At 34.8% G+C, this 26,630-nt stretch overlaps 2 protein-coding genes across 5 annotated transcripts; both read left to right on the top strand.

Annotated features, from left to right (window-relative positions):
• Positions 1 to 12,802: 12,802 nt before the first annotated feature.
• On the top strand, positions 12,803 to 21,948 carry LOC122721293 (15-hydroxyprostaglandin dehydrogenase [NAD(+)]-like). Of its 2 annotated transcripts, XM_043958039.1 has the most exons (4): positions 12,803 to 12,943; positions 17,133 to 17,138; positions 17,174 to 17,348; positions 21,627 to 21,948. In XM_043958039.1, the coding sequence occupies exons 1-4, from the start codon at positions 12,896 to 12,898 to the stop codon at positions 21,644 to 21,646; spliced, it is 249 nt and encodes an 82-aa protein (XP_043813974.1). In that variant the 5' UTR covers positions 12,803 to 12,895; the 3' UTR covers positions 21,647 to 21,948. The 2 variants fall into 2 exon arrangements, with proteins under 2 accessions (XP_043813974.1, XP_043813973.1); XM_043958038.1 differs by lacking the exon at positions 12,803 to 12,943 and having other exon boundaries at positions 16,754 to 17,348.
• A 28-nt stretch (positions 21,949 to 21,976) lies between these two features.
• LOC110619363 lies at positions 21,977 to 26,404 on the top strand. Of its 3 annotated transcripts, none has more exons than XR_006351149.1 (3): positions 21,977 to 22,692; positions 24,956 to 25,773; positions 25,859 to 26,404. XR_006351149.1 is itself a non-coding variant. In XM_043958037.1 (2 exons), the coding sequence occupies exons 1-2, from the start codon at positions 22,408 to 22,410 to the stop codon at positions 25,451 to 25,453; spliced, it is 783 nt and encodes a 260-aa protein (XP_043813972.1). In that variant the 5' UTR covers positions 21,977 to 22,407; the 3' UTR covers positions 25,454 to 26,404. The 3 variants fall into 3 exon arrangements, 1 of the variants encoding a protein (XP_043813972.1); XR_006351150.1 differs by having other exon boundaries at positions 24,956 to 25,933; positions 26,046 to 26,404; XM_043958037.1 differs by having other exon boundaries at positions 24,956 to 26,404.
• The last annotated feature ends 226 nt before the right edge of the window (positions 26,405 to 26,630 follow it).

Raw genomic sequence — 26,630 nt, 5'->3', positions numbered from 1 at the left:
GCAGAGGGAGAGGGGCAGCCTCTTCTTCAGCCGGTTTCAGAGGTGAACGTCCATCAACCCCAGCACGGATCTTCACCATGACACAGCAGGAGGCAAATGCATCAAACACTGTGGTGTCAGGTAATCTCATCATTGGTTGTTCAGATGTTTATGCCTTAATGGACCCTGGTGCATCTCATTCTTTCATTGCTCCGAGGGCCGTCGAGAGGTTGGGTTTGATGGTCTCTGGGTTAGAGTGTCCCCTATGGGTCAGTGGACCCAAGTGTGACCCGTCAGTGGCAGAGTCAGTCTGCCAGTGTAGTCCGGTCTTTATGGAGGGAAGATGCCTTTCTGCCGACCTTGTGGTTCTAGATTTGACAGATTTTGACGTCATTCTAGGGATGGATTGGCTATCTACCCATGGTGCTACCTTGGATTGCAGAGACAAGGTAGTCAAGTTCAGATGTCAGGATGGGTCAGAGGTTGTCTTCAGAGGAGACAGGGGGAGTACACCTAGAGGTTTGATATTAGCCCTTCAGGCTCGTAGGCTACTCAGGAGGGGTTGTCAGGGTTTTCTGGCTCATGTGAGAGAGCTGGATAGTCATGTTAGAGAGCTCGCCTCAGTGCCCATGGTCAGTGAGTTCTTAGACGTTTTCCCAGACGAGCTGCCAGGTTTACCACCTGCTAGGGAGATAGAGTTCGAAATTGAGTTGATGCCTGGAACTAGACCGATCTCTATCCCTCCCTACAGGATGGCACCAGCAGAATTGAAAGAGCTTAAGGAGCAGTTGCAAAAGTTGGTAGATAGAGGCTTCATCCGACCGAGTACCTCACCTTGGGGTGCTCCAGTACTATTTGTGAAAAAGAAGGATGGATCTCTCAGAATTTGTATCGACTACTGGCAGTTGAACAAGGTCACTACCAAGAATAAGTACCCGTTGCCAAGGATCGACGATCTATTTGACCAGCTAGCCGAAGCAGGTTGTTTCTCTAAGATAGATCTGAGATCGGGGTACCATCAGCTGAGGATAAGAGAAGAGGATGTGCCGAAGACGGCATTCAGAACCAGATATGGGCACTATGAGTTCCTTGTGATGCCGTTCGGGTTAACCAACGCCCCTGCAGCATTCATGGATCTCATGAACAGAGTATTTAGCCAATACCTGGATCACTTTGTTATTGTCTTCATAGATGATATCTTAGTGTATTCCTGGAATGCAGAGGAGCATGCCCATCATCTGAGGTTGGTTTTGCAGACCTTGAGGGAACACAGCTTGTATGCCAAGTTCTCCAAGTGTGAGTTCTGGCTGAGGAGCATTGCATTCTTGGGGCATGTGGTGTCAGAAAATGGAATCGAGGTAGACCCCAAGAAGGTGGAAGCTGTAGCTAACTGGCCTAGACCCACTACAGTGACAGAGATCAAGAGCTTCTTGGGTTTGGCAGGTTACTACAGGAGATTCGTTCAGGACTTCTCTAAGATTGCAGCTCCCATGACCAGACTGACTAAGAAGAACCAGAGGTTTGTGTGGACCGACCAGTGTGAAGAGAGCTTTGAGGAGCTAAAGAAGAGGTTGACTTCAGCACCGGTGTTAGCTCTGCCATCTAGTAATGAAGACTTCTCAGTGTATTGTGATGCGTCCCGAGTGGGACTGGATTGTGTGCTAATGCAGAATGAAAGGGTGATTGCTTATGCTTCTAGGCAGCTGAAGAAGCACGAGTTGAATTACCCTACACATGACCTTGAGATGGCAGCGGTAATCTTTGCACTCAAGATGTGGAGGCATTACCTTTATGGGGTAAAATGTGAGATCTTCTTCGATCATAAAAGCCTGCAGTACATCCTGAGTCAGAGAGAGCTGAATTTAAGGCAGAGAAGATGGGTAGAACTGCTCAGTGACTATGATTGCAAGATCCAGTACTATCCGGGTAAGGCAAATGTTGTGGCAGACGCCTTAAGCCGGAAATCACTTGGCAGTTTGTCTCATATTTCGGCAGAGAGGAGGCCAATAGTGAGGGAATTCTTTGAGCTCATCAATGAAGGTCTACAGTTGGAGTTGTCTGGTACAGGTGCTTTAATAGCCCAGATGAGAGTGGCACCTATGTTTCTGGAGCAGGTGGCTCAGAAACAGCACGAGGACCCAGAGTTAGTGAAGATTGCCAAGACTGTTCAGTCAGACAAGAACGAAGAGTGCAGATTTGACAGTAAGGGGATCCTCCGCTATGGGAATAGATTGTGTGTACCAGATGACGTAGGTCTGAAGGGAGACATTATGAGAGAGGCTCATAATGCCAGATACAGCATTCACCCCGGAGCCACCAAGATGTATCAAGATCTGAAGAGGGTTTATTGGTGGCCAGCTATGAAGAGAGAAGTGGCACAGTTCGTGTCAGCCTGCGAAGTATGTCAGAGGGTGAAGCTGGAACATCAGAAGCCGGCTAGAATGCTTAACCCACTACCTATTCGAGAGTGGAAATGGGAGAACATTGCTATGGATTTCATGGTGGGGTTACCGGCATCATCCAACAGGTTAGACTCCATATGGGTGATTGTGGACAGACTGACCAAATTTGCTCACTTCATCCCTGTCAGGAGTGGCTATTCTGTGGACAAGTTAGCGCAGGTGTATGTAGATGAAGTCGTCAGGCTGCATGGGGTTCCTGTTTCAATAGTGTCTGATAGAGGGCCCCAGTTCACCTCCAGGTTTTGGCGGAATCTGCAGAATGCTATGGGTACCAGGTTGGATTTTAGCACTGTTTTCCATCCTCAGACGGACGGACAATCAGAGAGGACCATCCAAACAATAGAGGATATGCTCAGAATGTGTGTGCTGGATTTTGGCGGTTCTTGGAGGCAGCATCTACCTTTGGTGGAGTTTGCCTATAATAACAGCCATCATGCTAGCATCGGGATGGCTCCATATGAAGCTTTATATGGAAGGAAGTGCAGGTCGCCTGTCTGTTGGGAAGAAGTTGGAGAAAGGGCCTTGGCAGGTCCTGAGCTTGTAGAGATCACCAGCAGAGTGGTGCCCATAATCAGAGAAAGGATCAAGACTGCTGCAAGCAGGCAAAAGAGTTATGCAGATATCCGCAGAAGGCAAGTAGAGTTTCAGGAGGGGGATTTGGTATTGCTCAAGGTGTCTCCAATGAAAGGGGTGATTCGGTTCGGAAAGAAAGGTAAGCTAGCTCCACGATACATCAGACCCTTTGAGATCTTGCAAAAGATTGGGAATGTATCGTATAAGCTAGATTTACCTGCTTCAATGGAGAGAATCCATCCGGTTTTCCATATTTCTATGCTACGAAAGTTTGTGTCAGATCCGGGTAAGGTTCTTAGTGAGCCTGATATGGAGATCCAAAAGGATCTCACTTATGTTGAGCAGCCAGTACGGATCCTAGACACCCAGATCAGAAAGCTAAGGAACAAGGAGATCCCGATGGTGAAAGTCCTTTGGAATCACCACAACATCGAAGAGTGTACCTGGGAGACATGAGAGTCCATACTCCAGCAATATCCTCATCTCTTCTAAAGTGAGTTTTATGTGCTTTGTATGTATGTTCATGTTTTATGCTATGTTTTATGCTGTGATATGTTTGTTTAGTGAACATTCGGGGACGAATGTTCTTAAGGGGGGAGAATGTAATACTCGGCTAGACTCCGGTATCGGAATTCCTACCGTCCAGTGGAATCTCGGATGTCGGAAATCTCTAGAAGGGTAAAACCATATTTTCATAAAATGTTTTAAGGTATTTTATGGTTTTAAGCAAGAAAGGAATTGAGTTTTGAATGAAAAAGACCAAGGAGACATTTCTAGGTTCGGCCGCCGAACCTCAAGTTCGGCCTCCGAACATTGGATAGTTTAGGGGGGCAAGTTAGGCTTCCGAAAGTTTCAAAGCTTCGGCCGCCGAACCTCATGTTCGGCCGCCGAACTTGCATGAGTTTTGGAAGCACTTTAGGCTGCCAAAAGGTGGTCTGGCAGCCCCTATAAAAGGGCTCCATGGCCGAAACGGGCGAGTTTTCTTCCCATTTTCGGCCACGGTGATTTCCTGCTTTCCCTTGGTTGATCTTTGATGTTTTTTCTCTAATCTTTCATGTTTTAACAAGCTTTATGTTGATTTGAAGATATTTGAACAAAAAAAGAGCAAGTTTTGAAGCTTGGAGACCAAAGAGCTGATTTCTCCCCATCTCCGAGCTAGGATCGTCTCTCATCTCGTTCTTCAAGAGGTGAGAGTAGATCCATAGTTCATTTCATGTTTTAAGCAAGTTTTATGAAGTTTCTTGGGGTAGAAATGCATGTGTAGGTTTATGGTGAGTTTTTGGATAAATGTGTGTTTGTGAACAATGTATGTTGAATATGCATGTTTGATGTATTGTAGTTGGGTTTTAAGATAGTTTGAAGCCCCTAGGAGCTTATATGCTTGAGTATGCATGTTGTAGAATAGGAAAATGCATGATTGAATGAGTTGGGAGGCGTTTATGCATGAGAAAGGCTGGGTTCTGCCACTTTGGGAGGACCCAGGTTCGGCAGCCGAAGGCTCTTTCGGCCGCCGAACCTGCCTGTGGAGGCCAACTTTTGGCTGCCGAACCCTGCCCCCGAAAGTGGACTTTCAGCTCTGGAAGGGAGTTTCGGCCGCCGAAGGTGCCGCCGAACATGCATGAGTTTCGTCTCTGGAGGGAACCTTCGGCCGCCGAAAGTGCCGCCGAAGGTGCATGACTTTCGGCTCTGGAGGGCCTTTCGGCCGCCGAACCTGCCGCCGAAAGTGCCCTGTTCAGCCCTCTTTTGCATGATTTCTATGATTGTTTTATGGTGTTTTAGGGGGGTTTTTGGGGAGTATTTTAGAGTCATGTTCATGGATGTTTGGTCCATCATTTGAGTCCATCTGTGTAGGTTCGGACCCGAGGAACCGAGGACCCCAGCAGTGAGTCAGCTGCTTCAGAGTCTTGTTAGAGCTAGCCTAAGGTGAGTAGAATGACTTTTTATGTTTCAAAGTAAATAAATCAGTTTTAGAGCATGTCCATGCATCACGAATGCCATGAGATATATTAGGTTGTTTGCATTAGAATTCACGAATATGTTGCATTGTATAATATGATGATGATGTGGATGGGTGTTGGATGATCCTTTAGTCCTCGTATGATATGATGTGATATGATATGATATGGTATGGTATGGAAGTCCAGGTCGAGGCCCATTCTACGCCCCTGGCACTATGTTAAGAGAAAGACCAGGTCGAGGCCCATTCTACGCCCCTGGCATTATTGGAATGTTATGTTATGTTATGTTATGTTAAGAGAAAGACCAGGTCGAGGCCCATTCTACGCCCCTGGCACTGTTGGATATGTAGAGGACTATTGGTGACAAAACCATCCTTGATATGATTTGTCTGTGATGTGATGCATTCCATTTAGCATATGATTTAAATGTTTTATTATTCTGCTCACTGGGCTCTAGTAGCTCACCCCATTTCCCTAATCCCCCAGGGCTGCAGGTACGGGATAGACCAGGAGGTCAAGAAGAGTAAAGTCATGGTCATGTAATAGCTAGTGGTGGACATGATGAATATTGAAATGTAATGAATAGTATTAATTAGATATGTAATGTAAAGATGTTATTGAGGATTTTAGTTGTGCTTGAACCTAGTTGGATGTTAATCCCTTTGCTTGCATGATCTTTCAAATGTAATGGTTTAATGATGTTTTAAGTAAGCCAAACTCACTATATGTTATGTTATCCCATTGGAGCTTTGTTGAGGACTCCAGTGTGGGGTTGATGATTATGTATATGAATAGTGCATGCACATGTTGAGTTTGGTGAATGAATGAAAAGAAAAAGTTTAAAATTTGTATGTATGTGTTGATCATGTACGGGATTAAACATGTTTTCAGGATGAATGTTTGGCTTGCTACGGGTCTCGGCGGCCTTAAGCCGATATGGATCCTAGCGCCGGTGGCGGTCCAATTTCCGGGACGTTATAGGTTCGGCGGCCGAACCTTGCTTCCGCGGGCGAACCTGGGTTCTCCAGTGACTCGCGGTTGTCGAAGCCGGTCAAAAATAACCTTTCCGGTTATCAACAATATTACTACTGCAGATAGTGGTAAAGGATCGAATCCACAGAGATTTGAAAACTTATCTATTTTTCTCAACAAGACCAAGAGAATTAACTGAATGCGCAACTGAAAGCAAGTAACTGAAAGCAGAATAAAAATAAAGTGCAATAAAAGTAAAATGGGGGGTTTTGAGATTGATTTGATTAGCAACTACTGAAAGCAATTAAATAAGCAAAATAGAAAAATAAAAGGGAAATCAAATATGAGAAAGGTCTAGTTGAAGAGTTGGATCCACTTCAGTTGTTTGGCTTGATCATTGAAACTTATGTTCTTTAAATTGATTCAATAGATCAGTTATGGAGATGGAAAACGCTTCTCACACCATGTCTCTCCTTATGATTAAATCAATTAGGGAAAGTCCTCTAATTAATTACTAATTAACAAATTGCCAAGGAACGTCCTTGGGCCTTAGGCATCAAAACAATTGTTAATTGCATGAAGAGAAAGAGAGATCCAATCCTAGCTACTCAAATGCATGAGATGTTGCTAGATCATACAATTTCTTAGTTGTTACACCAAGTGTTCTTATGTTTGATCAATTCAAGCAATTACGGACTTAAAATTATCCAAACTAACAATTAATTACATTGCAATCAAGAATCAAGTGGCCAATTTGATCAAAACAACAAAGTAATAATAGATTCAAGTACCAAATTGTATGAATATTGAACAAACCAAAGACAAACAGTTTATGTTCAGATCTCACAATCCATAAAACAACCTTAGTTTCAACCAATTTTCAACTAGAATAAAAGGTTTCAGCCACTCATGGCTGAAACAAAAATCAAAAACAAAAGAAAAGAAAGAATAAGATGAACCGAAATTGAGAGGAGAAGGGAAGCTTGGTGTGCCGGCTCCTTCCTTGGCCGAATGGGAGAGTGTCTTCAATCTGCTGTGTGGCAACACTTAAGGTCCTTTAAATATCATTTGTGTGTTGCCCTAGCTGATGCTTGCTGCCCAAGTTTGTCAAGATGCTGCCCAAAATGCTACCCAAGGATGGCTTGCACAAGTTGTGCCGCCCATGCACATGTGAAGTGGGGGAGGCGTGTGCTTGGTCTTCAAATGCAAGGAGTGGGTCCTTGCTCTTCACTTGCTGCCCATATGTCTTCAAGTTACTGCCCAAGCTGCCCAATTGGCTCCTCACATTTTTCTTGCCGCCTATGCACAAATAAGAAAGGTGGAGCCTTTCTTTGCAATTTGAATTTTGAATGTGCAAAGCATGAGGTGGCAAGCATATGATCTTTGGATTTAGCTTCTTTAAATAGCTGGAATTTGAAATTCAAAATTTGAATATGAATCTTGAAGATTTGAAATTCAAAATACTTTCCTTATTTGGCTCTTCATTTATGGCAACTTGAGATTTGGCTTCTTGAATGTGGCAAAGACTTCTTGAATGTTTGAAATTTGAATTTCAAATTGGTTTGGCTGAATGTACTTTCCTTATTTGCCACTTTCCTTATTTAGCTTCACTTGATTTCAACTTGGCAGGCTTGCTCTCTTTTGCTCCAATTAAGGCAGTTTTAAGGGTATTTTCTCCAAAATGTCTCTTTACATCATTTTCTGTAAAATAATATCAAAAGCACTAAATTAAGAAGAAAACATGTAAATTGACATCAATAATATCATGATAAAATGGGCTAAATTATGCTCTATCACCCAGCTAGGCAGAACCCGATTCTGCCTTATACATTCAGCCTCCAAAACTCTCAAATCCTCACACCCAACTCCTCAAAAGCATGCATACTCACTCAAACATGCACAAGGGGTATAAAACTAGCCTAAACCACAACAAACAACTATAAAACATCACAAGAGCAAGCATTTATCATCAAAACTAACACAAACTCTAACACTTTAGATCTAACCAATTCATGCATTTTTAACCCTTAACCATTTTTAAAACTTACTTAAAACATAGAAAAATGCAAGGATCTACACTTACCACTTGAAGATCTAAGGTAGATGCGACCCAAGCTTAGAGTTGAGGAGAAACGGTCTCCAAACTTTTAAAATCTTGGATTCAAGCTTAAAACTTCAAAAACAAGAGAAAACTCATGAATATTTTGAAGGAAAAACAACAAAATCAACAATGGGAGGGCAAGAACTCACCTTTGCCTAAAAACGGAGAGAGAAACTCTCCTATTTTCGAACTGGAAGCCTCTTATAGATGGCTGACCAGACCACCTTCGGGGGCCGAAAAGAGAGCTCCTGCGGCAGCACCATGTTCAGCGGCCGAACCTGGGTTTTTCTCCTCCAAAACATTTTTCTTCAAAACTCTTTTCTTTCTTTCTTAAAACCTTAAAATTTTCAAATTCATTTTATAAAAACCTTATTTTAACCTTCTAAGGGGATTTCAGCTTCGGAAATTTCGGATTCCAACGAGGATTCCATCGGAAGGTTGGAATTCCGACGCTGGAGCTTAGCCGGGTATTATAGCCGGCCACATCATCTCTGAATTCACAGGAAATACTATGTTTATCTTTATCCTTTTGCAATATAAAAGGAGAATTATCACATAAAAAAAGTACGATATCTCTAATACTATTCAAACTCTAAGTAATCCATTACATTCTCTCTATTTTCCAAAACATTGATTTGAGTGTCGGAGTGACTGCTATAGGCATCCGCTATCGCCTCACGTTTCCTCTCTTGCAAGTTCTAACCAATCGCAGCTTAATTCCATTTTGGTCACGTCATCAAACTAAACTCAGTGTCATAAAAAATTATCGTTAATAATAAAATTATAATACTATTATTACTAAATAAATTTATTAGTTACTATAATGCGTGGCTAAAATCTTTAGTGATATAAGTTATATCTTAAAACTTTTAACGATCATTTTTATCAACCATTTTCAGCAACTAACATTTGATCCGATAAACCAAATCTTTATAAGATTTATTTATAATATTATTATTTCATTATTTTAAAAATAATATTAACATATTAAGTTTTCCTTATAATAATTAAAATTCTAAAACTATTAAAAATAAATATTTAAATAATTAAAGCTCAAATAAAACTTTACAAATAATAATATTTATTATATTAAAAATAATTATAAACAAAATAATTGATAATAACAAAATTAGTAATACCTTTCAAATCATAAATGATTAAATTTAAAATCTAATATTTTATGCAAAATAAAATAAAAAATGATTAAAGTTAATAATTAATATACTATTTATTTTACCTATAATTTATTTTATAATTATAATATAATAATTTTTTAAAAGATTATATATTCAACAATTATATTATATAAGAAACATTATTATATAAATAAAAGTTTTATAGTTTACTACACTATTATAATAATAAGTTGATTAAAGTAATATATATGTTTTTTTAATTTTATATTACGACAATTTTTTTAACTAATTTTGATTAAATATAGTCATGATAATTTAGTATTGTAATAATGTTTTATAAATGATTAAATTTTAAAATTAATAATTTTATATAAAATAAAAATATAAAATTATTAAGTTTAAAATTTTTATCACAATAGAATAAAGATAATCAGTAATAAACTATTTATTTTAGTTATAATTTATATATACTATACAAATAATAATATTTTTATTATATTAAAAATAATTATAAATAAAATAATTAATAACAAAAAAATTTATTGTATTTTTTTAAATTATAAATTACTAAATTTAAAATCAATAATTTTACGCAAAATAAAAATGACTAATTTTAATATTTATATTATAATAAAATAAATTTAATTATTAATAAAATATTTATTTTACGTATAATCTATTTTATAATTATATTTTAATATTTCTTTTTAAAAAGTGATACACTTAATAACATTATTTTACATGAAATATTATTATATAAATTAAAGTTTTATATTTTACTGTAATATTTATAATATTTTATCATAATTAATAAATTAACTAAAATAATATATTTTCTTAATTTTATATTATGATGATCTTTTTAATTAAATTTGATTGGATATAAATATGATAATTTGATATTATAATAATAGAATATAAAATTTCAGTCTTATAAATAACTAAATTTTAAAATAAATAATTTTATCTAAAATATAAAAATAAAATTATTAATTTTAAAATTTTTATCACATTAGAACATAGTTAATTAGTAATAAACTCTTTTAGTTTAATTATAATTGTACTATAATTTCTTAAAAAATCCTAATTTTATTAAATAAAAACATTATTATATAATTAAGAAAATTATATTTTACTATCATATTTATAATTAAAAATGGATATATATATTATGATTTTTTATCTAATTTGAATTATATGTAAAGTATAATCATAATATAGTTTAGTATTATAATAACAAAAGCTCAAAATTAATTAGCTATTCAAATAACATCTTATAATTAATTTTTTTTAATTATCTATAAAAAAATATAAAATTAATATTATTTATAAATATTTAATTTATATATTTTTAAATATAAACTTAAATTAATTTTATAATTTATATAAATATAAAGTTGTTAATCTTTATACTTAAATTATATTTAATTAATTTTATTATAATTTAAAATAAAATGTATTAAAAAAATAAAAGTAAAAAACTCTCTTTTTTTGTCTTAAAAACACAAATGGTTCATTTAACTTTTATATAAAATCATAAATTCAATAATAAAACCTATTAATAAAAATTAATGTATATCTAATCAAATGTAATTTATATTATAATGATATTATATAAAAGTAGAATTATATATAAAAATTAAATCATAAATATAATGAGTATAAACAAAAGTGTGAAATAAGTTGAAATAAAAAGATAATATATTATAGATCAATAGATATATTAATTTGATGAGAAAATTAAATTTGACCCCAAAATTAAAAAATATGAAATTTTAATTTTTTATCCAAATTTATCATTAATTATTATTAAAATACTAATAAACTTAAATAAAATAAAATAGATTGAATAGATTTTATATTTAAAATTTAAATAAGTGATAGTTTTATTTAGTTTTTTAATATCTATTTAAAAATAAATTTAAACTAAAAATTAAAATTTAATATTGTTGGCTCTGTTATATGGTAAATAGATAAATTTAGATTTTTAACTATATTAATTTATTTGGAGAAAATATAAAAGATTATATTCTTTCAGTATCATAATTTTTAATTTTTATCCTTTTATATATATTAAAAAATAATATTTTTTATTAATTTTATAATTATACCCATTTTAAAAATATTAAATTTTACTAAATATTAAAATTTATTTTGAGAAATTTTTTAAAAGTTAAATAAAATTAAATAAAATTATAATAATCGATTTATATATTATAGTAAAAAAATAGGAAAGTGAATAATAATTTCAAAATAATTAGAAAAGAAAAGATTGAACAACCATTATGAGATGGAGGTACTACAATTTTAGTCATTATTTAGAATTATTTGATTGTGGATAACATAATTCATGAAGTTTAAATTTTCAAGAAGTACCAAAATTTTATTTATTCGTTTGATAATTTTTTCTTAAATTTATGGAAAGTTAAAATATTAAATATTTTTTTCTTTGATATGAGAAAAATAAGTTATTTTTCATGATTTAATTAAATTAAATCCTATAATGTTCTTCTCTTAAAAAAATAATCTATTTTAACTATGTTAATAAAAATGAATTACCAACTGTATGTAATAGTTTTATATAAAAATGAGAAAAAAATATTACTTAATCTTTATAATATGAAAAATTCACTAGTTAATTTTTTAATTTTAAAAAATATATTAAAATATTTATAACATTTTAAAATGTCTATTAATTATTCTCTCTATTAATTTTGCCATTAAATATTTGATTATTATATTTTTATGATTTTAAAAAATTTATTAGTTAATTATTTAAATTTTTAAAAAACTTATTAATCAGTTCCTTTACATTAAAAACATTTTAAACCTTTTAAAATTGAGAGATTTATTATTTAATTTTTGGATATTACTATTATTAACAAGTTAGTACTTATATTTTTAAAAATCTATTAAAACGTTTTTATCTTTTATTTCTGTCAATAAAATAATATTCTTTTTTTCTATTTTTACTATTAAAAATATTACAAAAAATCAAGTTATTTTTTTTTCTTTTTATAGACGCCTCCTCTTCTTTGCTATTAAAAATATTTCTTCTATTTCTACTTATATCTTTATATTTTTTTTATTAATAATGACAATATTCAAAAACTAAATAAGAGATTTTATTTAAAAGTAAAATTGAATTTAAATTTTATTTATTTATTTTTAACATAAAAAAAATCAAAAAATTATTTTATCGATAAAAAAAGAGATAAAAATATTTTAATAAATTTTTTAAAATATACAGACTGATTTGTTAATAATAATAATATTTATAGATTAAATAGTAAAATTTTTTTAAAAATATTTAACGGTTTAAAATAAATTAAAATATTAATTAATTTTTTTTAAAATATTAAAAACGTTTGAATATATTTTTAAAATAAATTAATTAATTAGTGTTTTTTTATGTTTTAATATGTTTTTAAATTAAGAAAATTAATTAATAAATTTTTTTATATTATAAAAACTAAATATTATAAATAAAATGCATTAAAAAAAAACCTATCCAACCGTGTGTTCCAGAAAAGGTTACAAAGAGGTACCGAGGTCTCATTATTTTCATTAATTTGACGGCAGAATACGGATAGGAAAACCACAGCATTGTTCTTTTCACTCGCACGTGGATACTAACAAAGCACGGTTTTCTTTCTGATTCATCTTCTCTCGTTCACACTCACTATTGAGAAGCCAGAAGCAAAATCCAGTTTTATGGAGATCAAGCCAGGTTTATCAGCTCTTGTCACTGGTGGCGCCTCACCATTGCCGATTGGGGACAAGAGCCTCACAAAAGTAAAGATATTTCTTTGTCCAATGGACAATTAACCAAATTTAATTACTATGATTATCAAAGTGCTTGGGAACGAACGTTTCTAAAGCAAAATGACCAAATGTCTATTTCATTTTTCTTTTATATCTCTGATGACTTTCCCTATCCAATACCTTATTGGTTCCATTATTGGTGGAATAAATTTGGTATAGATTCAAGTATTATACCCGAATCAGTTCACCTAGCCCATGATCAATTTTTTGATAATGCACAATTACCGGATCATATTATCACATCTCCTAAATGGCTTATTTATTCCTACCTTTTTCATATCCCATGGATTTATATGTCAGAATACCAAATAAAAGACCAAACCCTAGATAATTTTCAAATACCAAATCTAGTTCGCAAATACAAAATAAAATGGTGGACTAAAACCGATCCAAATAATTGTAGCCCAAAAGCTGTAGACCAATTTCTGTCCTCTCAACCGCAATATTGTAAAACCTTGAGCCCAATTCAAATTACCAAACAAGAAACATTCCTAGCTAGGAAACAACAAGTCATGGCCCAAATGGCCAAATGTACTTCAGAAGAAGAATATGACAAATTATTGGAAGAAATAAAAGAAACCAAAAGCTCTGTCTCTTCTCCTATAGATCTCTCCAACGACAATGATGATTTTTTCACACAAGCAGAGATATAAATGGCCCACACAGGACCCACAAGGCATATGATGTAAGCAACAAAGAGAAGAAGTATTTACCAGAAAAAGACAACAAGTGGCCGACAAAGAAAAAAGCGAAATGACAACAAGTGGCCGACAAAGAAAAAGAAAAAGAGAAAAAGACAAGTGACTCAACAAAGCACTGAAAGAAAAAGACAAAGCAGACAAAGAAAAAGAAAAGCAAAAAAGACAAGTGACTCGACAAAGCACTACTAGCAAAAGACAAAGCCAACTCACGGACCGCTCAACCAAAATGAAGAAAAATTTGAAGTCCGTCGCCTATATAAGGCACTCTCATACTCAAAGAAGGACACACCGAAATTCACAAAGAAATTTCTCTCTCTATGTACTTCATGCTTTTAGCTTATTTTTCAATTTGTAAGGAGTTCCAAGTTTACTACAACTGGAACGTAGCAGTTTATGTTTAAACAAAGTTTGTAAGTAAGTAATTTGTATTTGTATTTTGTATTAATAATATTTGTATTATACAATTGCTACTGTATAAGTCCGTGTTGACGGCAAACCATTCTCTCTCTCTACGTTTATCATTCTGAGTTAATTCTGGGCTTCCAGGTTAACAGTGCAGGAACCCTGACCAATAAGTATGCTCTGTGCTTGCAGTTCAAACTGATCTGGCACAACAGAAACCATGAACATTGAAATAGAAATATTTTATTGTCATATTTATGATCAATTTTATATTTTATATTATTGTTATGATTGTAAAAGTTGGTATACTATTGACATTATTGATCCTTATTGTACTCTTGATATTTTATAACTTTAAATCAAATAATGGAATATGTAATTTTAATTTATGTTTATGAATTAGATAATTGATATGTTACTGAATACCATGTGTATTATGGAGTGTCTCTTTATATACTTTACCATTCTTTATTAGAAATTATAATATATCATCAATAAAATGAGATTTATAATAAGCGCATTAGAACAATTAAGTTTAATAGACTTAACAAATAAAGGTGAAGTAGAAATTTTTAGACATTGCTTAGTAAGACAAGGAACACATATGTATGAATGACATATAACAAACCATAACAATTTTTGTGATTGTAGGGAAACACAAAGAACACTAGACTTATTTAATTGCATTATAGCCTACTTAGACCAATTATTAAGAGATAATAATTTTTAAATCAGAGAAATATTTAAATCATACCTGGGATCGAAATTATGGTATCAGAGCCATTGAAGAATCTAGCTATTTTACACTATTCAAATTAAGTTTTAGGGTTGTAACTGTGTCACGAAAGCCATAAGTCAGGCAGAAGAGTGTAAGACCTGCAGTGCGAGTAGAGAAGGAAGTGTATGTGAAAACCCTAGGATTTAATATGAATATGTTTAGAAGAACTAGATCTTCTAGGTCTAGACAACCAGATGACGAACTCATAAATGATTTAAATATTAATACAGATAATAGTAAAACAATTTTATCTAGAGAAAGTATTTGGAATAATCAACAATTAACAAATTGGAAACCTCCCAAAACACCAATAGATACAATATATAAAACAGGTATATTAGATTTTAAATCAGCCAGAGCGATTAAAACAAAAGAAAAAGTAGTACCTTTATATTCTGAAAATCAATCTATGAGTCTATTAAGTAAAAAGACTATATTAAAATATATTAATCAAGGATATAGATTCATGCATATAGGATTAGTACAAATTGCCATCAAACCATTAACAGTAGAAGGATTAAATACTAGTATGCATGTAGCATTAAGAGACTGTAGACATCTTAATTACAAAGATTCTTTACTAGGATTATTTGAAACTAGTTTAACAAATGGACCAATATATTCAAACTGTTTCCCTAATTTTACAATTTCATTAACTGACCCTCATATAATGAAAATATTGACATTAGACATATTAACACATAATTATAATATGTTAAAAGGATCCCATATTTATGAAGTATTTTATCGACTAAATTATAAAATCATGAACACAGGATTATGTCCTAATGCCATTGATCATAATAGACAAACAGGAGAAACAATTTTTTGGGAAATTGATCAAACCAAAGCTAATATAAATATACCAAAGGCGATACAATGGAAAGATGTCAATCTACCAGAAACATGGAAATATCCAGTCAAAACAATGCCAAGCTTACCTGCTAAAGAAAATACAGAAATAAATTATATTATTCAAAATAATGATGGAACAGTAGAATTAAAATTTAAAAGATCTAGATTATTTGAAACTAGTTTAACAAATGGACCAATATATTCAAACTGTTTCCCTAATTTTACAATTTCATTAACTGACCCTCATATAATGAAAATATTGACATTAGACATATTAACACATAATTATAATATGTTAAAAGGATCCCATATTTATGAAGTATTTTATCGACTAAATTATAAAATCATGAACACAGGATTATGTCCTAATGCCATTGATCATAATAGACAAACAGGAGAAACAATTTTTTGGGAAATTGATCAAACCAAAGCTAATATAAATATACCAAAGGCGATACAATGGAAAGATGTCAATCTACCAGAAACATGGAAATATCCAGTCAAAACAATGCCAAGCTTACCTGCTAAAGAAAATACAGAAATAAATTATATTATTCAAAATAATGATGGAACAGTAGAATTAAAATTTAAAAGATCTAATTCTTTTAGACAAACCACTCCTAGTATATATCAACCATCTAGACATTCCTTAGAATCTTCCCGTAGAAGACATACCATAGATATACAGACAGATACAAGTATCTCTGAGGACTCCACTATTCCACATTACCCAGGACCTTTTGTAGGAGAAACTTCTGGAACTAAACCAATAGAGGATACATTTGATCAACATACAAAACCTCAACATACAACACAAGGTATCAAAATACAAGAAGGTGTTTTTAGACAAGGCCAATTTAGTCAACCATATGAAGATTGTAATTTTTCTATTAATACCTTAACCCAGACCTTTACACTAGACAAAGACCAAATTCAAGCTGACTATATGTCAGATACAAACCGGGGGAAACGAGACATATTTTTACAAACCTATTACAGAAAAGATGGTTGACCTGAATTGAATTTTAACTGGGAAATGTTATGATTTGTGGGGTTTTGTTAATGCTGATTTTGGCTTTGAAATTTGGTTGATATGACTTGGAGTGGGTGCGTGGTATTTAAGTTGAGATCAAAATCTCTTTGCATATTTATAATTGAAATTTATGATTGCAACTTCAAAGGCATTTACGTCAATGCAATTGCTGCAGGCTATAAATTGCTTTCTCCATGATTATGAATTTCTCGCATTGTATTGTGTGCTGTGAATAGATCCTACCTTTATAGCCGTACATGCTTGAGAAAAAGAAAGATGCAATTAATAACTTTAAGGATACGTGGAACCATGATATTTTGTTATACGTGGAATATTTTCAACTCTATGATCGAGATAGGAATTATTTACCTTGGTTATTTGGTGGTGATCTACATGTAGGGAAAGTGCTCAGTTTAGCACTTGGGGTGAAGGGAGTATTTGTGACAGTAGTTGATTTCTCAGATGAGAAGGGGAAGGAAGTTGCATCCCTTATTGAGAAACAGAATGCCAAATTCCATTCCAAGTTGGAATTTCCAACTGCTATGTTTGTTAGATGTGATGTGGCAAACTCAAGTAAGTTTTACCACTAATTCATCTTTTATATTTTTCAATTTCATTTATGGAAGCTAGCTTTGCCTTTGAGCTTGATGATTGTAGTGAATGATTTAATGTATTTCAATAGAGAAAAGTGATACATGTTTATATACAAGTATTCCTGTAATTATGCTAACTAAATAGGAAGGTAAATCCTTAAAAATTAATCTAACTAATTAGTAAGGGACTATCTACCATATTATAGTTGGCTTCCTATAATACTCCCTCTCAAACTAAAAGCCCTACAATACTTGATAATAACAAATTATCAAATTAAAAGCCCTATGGTACTTAATAATAATTAGGAAGTTTATCCTAATCTTAACACGATAACTAGAAGTTTATCTTATTCTATACAAGGCCTATTGGACAAAAAGGATCACAATTTTGCGTTTAGGCATGATTATAGCCAAAATTTTTAATTTTGAATGACAAAATCTCAACTTTTAATTTTGTTACAATTATAGCCAATATATAAGATAATTTATGAAATTGGACAGAAAAGTCTAAAATTTTAAGTTTAATCATAATTATAGGTAAAACTTTCAATATTATACTTAAATTTTTAAACCTTTTTTACAATTATGACTAATCAATTTTAAATTATGTGTTGTTGATTTACCCTTTTAAATATTTAGTTAAAATCTATATAACCGATTCTTTAACCTTAATTAACCACATATGTTAAAAACACTTAAATCTTATTATTCCAATCCCCAACTCTTATCATCTAATTAACTATATATCTTAAATCACACTACTTTTATTGTCCTTATCCCTAATTTAAACTTTAAAATCCCTAATTTAAAATTAGTTAGACTTAGAAATTCATTCAAAATGAAGATTTCATATTTCAAGTTATTAAATTTAGATTAAGTCTAACTCACTCGAAGAGCTAGGTCTGACTTAAATGTAACATGATATCAGAGCTTCTCCATCTGATGTTAGGCCGCCCTTTAAGTATTTCAGTCTCTATCCTATATCGGTTTGGGATAGGGGGCATGTGCCATGATTTTAAATTGTGGCCACGTTCGCGGTCGCAGTTGCAGGTAAGGGAAATAGGTTTGTAACAACTGTAACATAACAGTAACGACCTTGCCCTACGCAAATTTTTTTAAATAATTTGCAAAGTTTATAAAATGAATTAATATTGATAGATATAAGTTAGAATAATATAAACCACTATATAATAGATATAAATACATCAAATGTATACTATATAACTTAGGTTAAACATCATTGGAACAAACTAATGAAATGAAATTAAGTAATACACCATAAATTAATTATAAAAACCTATACCTTAATTTATTTATAATAACTAACATAGGTATTATAACTTGTTCTAAATATAAACTACATTTACCATTAGCCATTAACAACTAACTAATAAAACTTGAGCGTAAAATTTTATGTAAGGTATCTTATAATTAATTTAATGAAATAGATTTCTGAGTATAATTTAAAATAAGAAAAAGTCATACTATTTTATATATTGGGTAAACTAATAATTCAAAGTATAATTTTAACTCAAAACTGACATCAAAATGTTCTTTAATCAATAAAAATATACAAAAAAATACAAAAAAGTAAATTATAAAAATAAAAGCAAAAAAAGAAAAATAAACTCATCTTTTAGAAAAAAGATACTAAGGAATGGAGTAGTTTATATGGATCTAAGCTTATAAAAGAAAAATATAGGAATAAATGAGTTGTTTGAGAGGAAAGAAAAGAGATTTTGAAAGAAAAGGGCTCTTAAATTGTTGGATCTCAATGGAATCTCAAAATACATTATGTTTGCCATGTAAAAAAGGATTGAATTATTGGTGATGGCCGTTATCTTTACTAAACATTCGGTAACAACCGTTATGTTACATAATGACCGTAACAGCCGTTACATATGCAAATCACCGTTACATATGCAAATCAAAGGGGCCTTTAAATAACAAGGTAATCGGTAATAGCCACCCTCCATTTTTCATTACGTAACATAACGTAACAGATTGTTATTTAAAACCATGTCATGTGCTCCTTATAAGGTTTGGAGCACTTACACCTAATCCAAATTTAAGATGGTATCAGAGTCTCCCCATCCGATGTTGGGTCTCTTTTAAATATTTCACGCATTAATTAATTACTAAGTGTGAGAAGAGTGTGCTGAATCCCACATCAGTTTGAGTTTGGGATCATGTGCCCCATAGTTTTTAAAGGTTCAAGGCGCACTAAGGCATCAAGGGGTCCTGGAGCCTAGGCACAAGGTTGCAAGGCACAGGTGCACGCCTGAACAACGCAAGTCGCAAAAATAAAAAAATATTAAGAGTGAATCCCGCCATCTGAATGGCTCTGCTATCATTGGCCCCTAACTCATCCGCTATTATCTTCACTGCCTTGATATATTCAAACGGGTTATCACCCGTTTTATACTTAGGAGCATCCAACTTCAGCTAGTCCGTCATTTTCACCTTGCTCCCTGCTGATGGGTTAGGTTTGGGTGGTTTGATTTTAGAAATTTCTGGTTCTGCTGGGGAGGAGGTGGTGCAGCATTCCCTGGATTAGGGTTTGCTAGATTCTGGTAATAAAGGGGTGGAGGTGAAAATATGGGATAAGGTGGATATGGTGGGTAATAGGGAGGATAGGGCATGTGTGAGGGGTACGGGTGGTAGCTAGAGAAATCCGATGGGCCTCCCATTGGATACCCGTATCCCTGTGGGTAGGGTTGGTACTGAGGTGGGTAAGCAAAACCCGAGGCCTGAGCGCCTCCTTCAAATTCTCCCACACCCTCTCCTGAAAAACTCACACCCAGACTTCCGTCTCTTCTTTGATCATCCGCCACTGTCTCCCTAATATCCGCATATATCCTTCCTGGATCTGTTCTTCTTCTCTTTACATCAAAAGACCTTCTGGGGTCCCTTGACGTCTCACCTCTATTAGTCCTACTCGACCGTGCTCTTGACGGAGCAGTAGGAGGAAGGGCATCCATGCCCTCATTTTCAGGTGGAACTCCGGTCAATCGTGCAGATCGACGTGAGCCTCGCATCCTGTCTTCTGAAAAAACAACATTTATCACATACACATTAGCATCATATGGTTCATGTGGACAACCATGAACCCACATTATATACATAACATATCATCAATGCACATGCATACTATCATGGCATTAAACATCATCATACTTTCATCAGACAGAACTCTACATTCTATCCTAGTGGACATGATTTTTCCTAATGTGCTTGCCCTTCTATAACATCTATGAGCCCAACACTCTCTAGGTCCGACCATATGAACCTAGGGCTCTGATACCACTCTGTAACGACCCAGAAATCAGACCGCTACCTGCGCTAGGGTTCAGATCGACTTAAGGTTGCCGGAACCCGTAGCAAGCCTACTATACAACCTGTGTACCTGATAAAATCCCATACATGATCATACATTATATCAAAAACTTGAACATTCCATGAAACCAAGCTCAACCTGTACATGTATCAAAACCATGGTTTCAAATAACGGCCGTTATGTAACGTAACGGCTGTTATTTACAGGTAACGAAGGCTGCCGTGGCCGTTACGGCCATTAAATAACGGCAAGAGAAAAATGTTGCCGTAACGGCCGTTATGGCCGTTACGCAACGGTAACGACCGTTACCGGCCGTTACTTTACTTTATATCAGAATCTTGCATTATTGTCCAGCAGCCAGCAGCTCAGGAATCTTGCAGAGTTTGTGCAGCAGCTCCAGCCTCCAGCCTGTGCTTCACGTGAAAAATCTCTACCTTTTCTACTTCTTTTTATTCTTTAGTCTTTACTTTAGTTTCTCTTGAACTTCCATCCAGCACTTTGAATCTCTCCAGCAGGCAGCACTTCTTCTCCATTTCCTCCAGCCTCCAGTCCAGCAGGCAGCACTTCTTCTCCTCCATTTCCTCCAGCCTCCAGCAGGCAGCAGCAACACTTCTCCTCCATTTCAGTTCTTCTTCTTCCATAGTTTTTTTCTTCCATAATCCATACTTATTTCCAGCCTCCATTGAGGTAAGTTACTATTTAAAATTTATGAATTTTATGTTTATTTGATATATTTGTACTTATTATTAAGTTATATAATTTAATTTTAATTATACCTTTTAATTTCATGAACTTTACAAGTTATAACTTACAAGTTACAACATACAAGTTACTTTATTATAATATATTTTTTGTTTACACATTAATTTGAATTTAATTTAAGTTGCACATTAATTTGATAATATATTTTTTATTTTACAGTATATTATTTGATAATTTGAAAATGCCGAGAGGGGGATCTGATAAACCAAGTCAAGATATTGGATGGAATTTTGCTACTCCTACGGGAAAAAAAGGAGAAATGACCTGTAATTTTTGTGGTAAAAAAATAACCGAGGGGATAACTCGCTTGAAGCAGCATTTGGCAAATATACCAGGGCAAGTTGCTAGTTGTCAAAAAGTTTATGCGCAAGTAAAAAAAGACATGGGTAATATGTTGAGAGGTTTTGAAGCTGCAAAAAGGGATAAAGCAAAGAGGGCAAGGGAGTTGGAAGATGAAATCATGAAGATGACAGAAGTTGAGGGTTCAGAAATTGCGAGGAGCGAAAGCATGCTGCAGTTTGATGAAGATGCTTATAGAAGGAGAGCTTCTCATTATGAAAGTGGTGGGAGTAGCCATCAAGCTCCTCCTCGCTCGGGAATTAGTCGTTCAGCGACCGTTCGTGAAAGAGGTAGAGAAGCATCAAGATTTGTCGAGCAAACATCAACACCTGCTTCTAGATTAGCAGCAGCTGAAATTGAAATAGAAAAGAACAGAAGTCTGAAACAAACAAAGATTAAAACCAAATAGCTTAAGTCGCAGAAAGAAAAGTTGCTTAAAGCATTTGTTAATTTTGTTATCCACAACAGATTACCTTTTAGTGTGGTTGAGTCACCATGGACAAAGCCATTACTCAGAACGGCCGCTGAAGTGGGACCTAATGTATCACCACCTTCAGCATATGAGATCTCTGAAGTATATTTGAAAAATGAATACAAAGAAATGAAGAAATATATTGCTTCATTTGAGGGCATGTGGAATGAAAGAGGAGTTACCATTATGTGTGATGGATGGAGCGGACCAACCAGAATGAGTATAATTAATTTTCTAGTCTACTCTCCTCGTGGAACAGTGTTCCATAAATCCATAGATGCAAGTAATGTTGAACGAAAAGATGGAGAATATTACTTCAAGATCATGAAGGAGGTGGTTGAAGAAATTGGCCCAAGCAAAATTGTCCAAGTGGTGACTGATAATGAAGTTGCTATTAAATCTGGTGGCAAAAAGTTTGTAATGACCCGAAAATCGGACCGCTACCGGCGCTAGGATCCAGATCGGCTTAAGGCCGCCGGGACCCGTAGCAAGCCTGACATGTAACCTGTAAACCTGTTTAATCCCATACATGATCAACAATCATACATAAAAATTTTAAAACTTTTCTTTCATTCATACCCAAACTCAACCTGTGCATGCACTAAACATAAACATAAACATGATCCCTCTGTGGGATCTCATCAATGCCCCAAAAGGGCGATACAACATATGTTGAGTTGGTTTACATAAACATCATAAAAAGATTTAGGATCATGCATTAAAAAGGGATACCTTACACATAGGTCAAGCACAACCTCTAATCCTCAATATCAATACATTACATAACTATTCATAACATTACAATTTCATCATGTCCACATTCTATCTACTACATACAACTGACTTCAATACTCTTGCTGACCTCCTGGTCTACCCTGTACCTGCAAACCTGGGGAATTTGGGAGAGGGGTGAGCTACTAGAGCCCAGTGAGCAGAATCATAAGGCATTTAAAACACATGCTATCATGGAATGCATCACATCACAACTAATCATATCAAGGATGAATTTGTCACCATATAGCCCTCTACATAGTCCAATCATGCCAGGGGCGTAGTGCAGGCCACATCTGGTCTTTCTCTTATACATAACATAACATACATAATCCATGGTGCCGGGGGCGTAGTGCAGGCCACTTCCGGTCTTTCTCTTACATAGTGCCAGGGGCGTAGTGCAGGCACGCCTGGACTTCCATATCATATCATCATGTCATAACATATGAGGGCTAGTGGATCATTCAACGTTCATCCACATCAACAACATATTATGCAATGCAACATATTCGTGAATTCTAATGCAAACATCCTAATATATCTCATGGCATTCATGATGCGTGAATCATGCTAAAACTTTCATTTAATTTAATTTAAAGCATCAAGTTTAGTTCCACTCACCTCTGGCCGAAGCTCTACTGACTCAGAAGCAGCTGACTCACTGCTGAGGTCCTCGGTTCCTCGGGTCCGAACCTACACAGGTGGACTCAAATGAGGGACCAAACAACTAGAACATAACTCTAAATACATCCCCCAAAAACCCCTTAAAACATCATGAAACAACCATAGAAGAACATGCAAGGGAAGGCTGGACAGGGCACTTTCGGCGGCAGGTTCGGCGGCTGAAAGTCCCTCCAGAGCCGAAAGTCAGGCAGGTTCGGCGGCACCTTCGGCGGCCGAAACTCCCAGACAGAGGCGAAACTCATGCATGTTCGGCGGCACTTTCGGCGGCCGAAACTCCCAGACAGAGACGAAAGTCTCCTTTCGGGGGCAAGCTTCGGCAGCCGAAGGCTGCTTCCACAAGAGGGTTCGGCGGCCGAAAGTCCCTTCGGCTGCCGAACCTGATTTCTCCCAAAGGGCAGAAACTTGGTTCAAACATGCACAAATGCCTCCAAACTCATACCATCATGCATTTAGCTCAACCAAAACATGCATACAAGCTCCTAGGGGTCACAAACTACCTTAAACCCCAACTACAACACATCAAACATACATTACAAGCCACATTGCTCAAAAACTCATCAAAAACCCATAAACTCAACATAAGCTTACTCATGCATTTTCTACCCCATGAACTTGCATAAAACTTGTTCAAAACATAATGTAAGCTAGAGATCGACTCTTACCTCTTGAAGATCGAGAGAGAGACGACCTAAAACTCGGAGGTGGGAGAGATTGGGTTCTTGAACCTCCAAGCTCCAAAACTTTGTTCAAAAGCTCAAATCTTCAAAACAAAGTTAAAACAAATGAAAAACTTGAAAGATCTAGAGGAAAAACATCAAAGATCGGTGAGGGACAGCGGAGAGCTCACCTTGGCCGAAAATGAGAAAAAAGCTCGCCCGTTTTCGGCTAAGGGACCCTTTTATAGTGGCTGTCCAGGCCACGTTCGGGGGCCGAATGTGCCTCCGCATGCATGCCATGTTCGGCGGCCGAACCTGGGCTCCCCTCACTTATGCCTTCGGGGGCCTAAGGCTCACCCGAAATGCATGCATGTTCGGCGGCCGAACCTGAGCTTTCCTCCAAGGTTGTTTTTATTCAAAACTCATTTCCTCTTTACTTAAAATCATCAAAAACATTAAAACATTTCATGAAAACATGGTTTTACCCTTTTAGAGGTCTCCTGACATCCGAGATTCCACCGGACGGTAGGAATTCCGATACCGGAGTCTAGCCGGGTATTACAAAGTTGATGGAGAAGTTTCCAAATTTGTATTGGACAGCATGCAGTGCACATTGCATTGATTTAGTTTTAGAAGATTTTGGAAAGAGGAAGAATATAAAGACCGTCATTGAGCAGGGAAAAGTTATCACCCAATTTATTTACAATCATAATTGGGTGGTAAATTACATGAAGAAATTTACTGATGGTCGAGATATAATTCGCCCCGGGATTACTAGATTTGCAACTAATTTTATTGCATTGGAGAGTCTTCTTCGATGTAGAACGGGGTTAAGAAACATGTTTGAATCCGAGCAATGGGTAGGAAGTAAATATGGCCAGGCTACCAGTGGACTAGCTTATGAAGCTAAGAAAATTGTTCTTAGCTTGGATAGAGAGGGAAGAAATTTTTGGGAGAAAGCCGAGCAAATTATGAAAATCCAAGAGCCATTGCTTAAAGTGTTGAGATTAGTGGATGGTGACGAAAAACCAACAATGGGATTTATATATGAAGCAATGGAATGAGCAAAATTGGCCATTAAGCAAAATTCCAGAAGTTACATAGACTACTGGAAAATTATTGATGCTCGTTGGAATTTTCAATTACATCATGATTTGCATGCGGCTGGTAAGAAGCACATAAACTTAATACTTAATACTTTAATAATTTCTATATCTTATAAATTTTAATAATATTTTTATGATTTGCAGGATATTTTTTGAATCCTCAATATCAGTATGGTCCACACGATATTGGAAATGATAGTGAAATTATGGCAGGCCTTAAAAATGTTATTCAAAGGCTAGAGAGTGATTTGGTAAATCAAGCCCATGCATTGAACCAAGTATATAATATATAGCTAACTTGAATAATTTCAATAAACAATTTTAGTAGTATAATAAAGCAAATAATTTTTTTTATTGGTGTAGACACAACTTTATAAGCATAAAATGGAGAGTTTTGGTCCGCCTTAGCACAAAAAGCCATTAAATTCACTGATCCAGGTAAAAATATAAGATTTACACATTATGTTATATTTTTAGTGTTCTAAAATATAAAATCAAATATTTGAGAAAATAACCTATATTATTAAAATTATTATATGTTTTAATGCAGCTGAATGGTAGATACATTATGGTGAAAGTGCTCCTGAACTACAAAGAATTGCAGTAACAGTGTTGAGTCAAACCACTTCTGCATCTAATTGTGAAAGAAATTGGAGCACTTTTTCACTTATACATACAAAGACGAGGAACAGATTACGGTATCAAAAATTGCATGCACTCGTCTTTGTTCACTACAATATGCGGCTGAAGTTGAGGAATTTGAGCAGAGAGAGTCGGCATGAGCTAGAAAAGAGTTATAATCCAATTAATTTGGATTACATTTTCGAGGAAGATGATCCACTAAATCCTTGGTTGGAGGAAAGGGAAAATCCTGCACTTGATGGTGAAGAAAATCCTTGGCTAGAGGAGGATGAGTCCGCTCACTGCTGGGGTCCTCGGTTCCTCGGGTCCGAACCTACACAGGTGGACTCCAATGAGGGACCAAACATACATGAACATAACTCTAATATACTCCCCAAAAACCCCCTAAAACATCATAAAACAACTACATAAAAACATGCAAGAAATGGCTGGACAGGGCACTTTCGGCGGCACCTTCGGCGGCCGAAAGTCCCTCCAGAGCCGAAAGTCAGGC

Source organism: Manihot esculenta, chromosome 7, assembly GCF_001659605.2.
Source record: "Manihot esculenta cultivar AM560-2 chromosome 7, M.esculenta_v8, whole genome shotgun sequence".
In the NCBI taxonomy this organism is placed as follows: domain Eukaryota; kingdom Viridiplantae; phylum Streptophyta; class Magnoliopsida; order Malpighiales; family Euphorbiaceae; genus Manihot; species Manihot esculenta.
The sequence above is the reverse complement of the archived record's forward strand: the minus strand, read 5'-3'. Positions and strand labels throughout refer to the sequence as shown.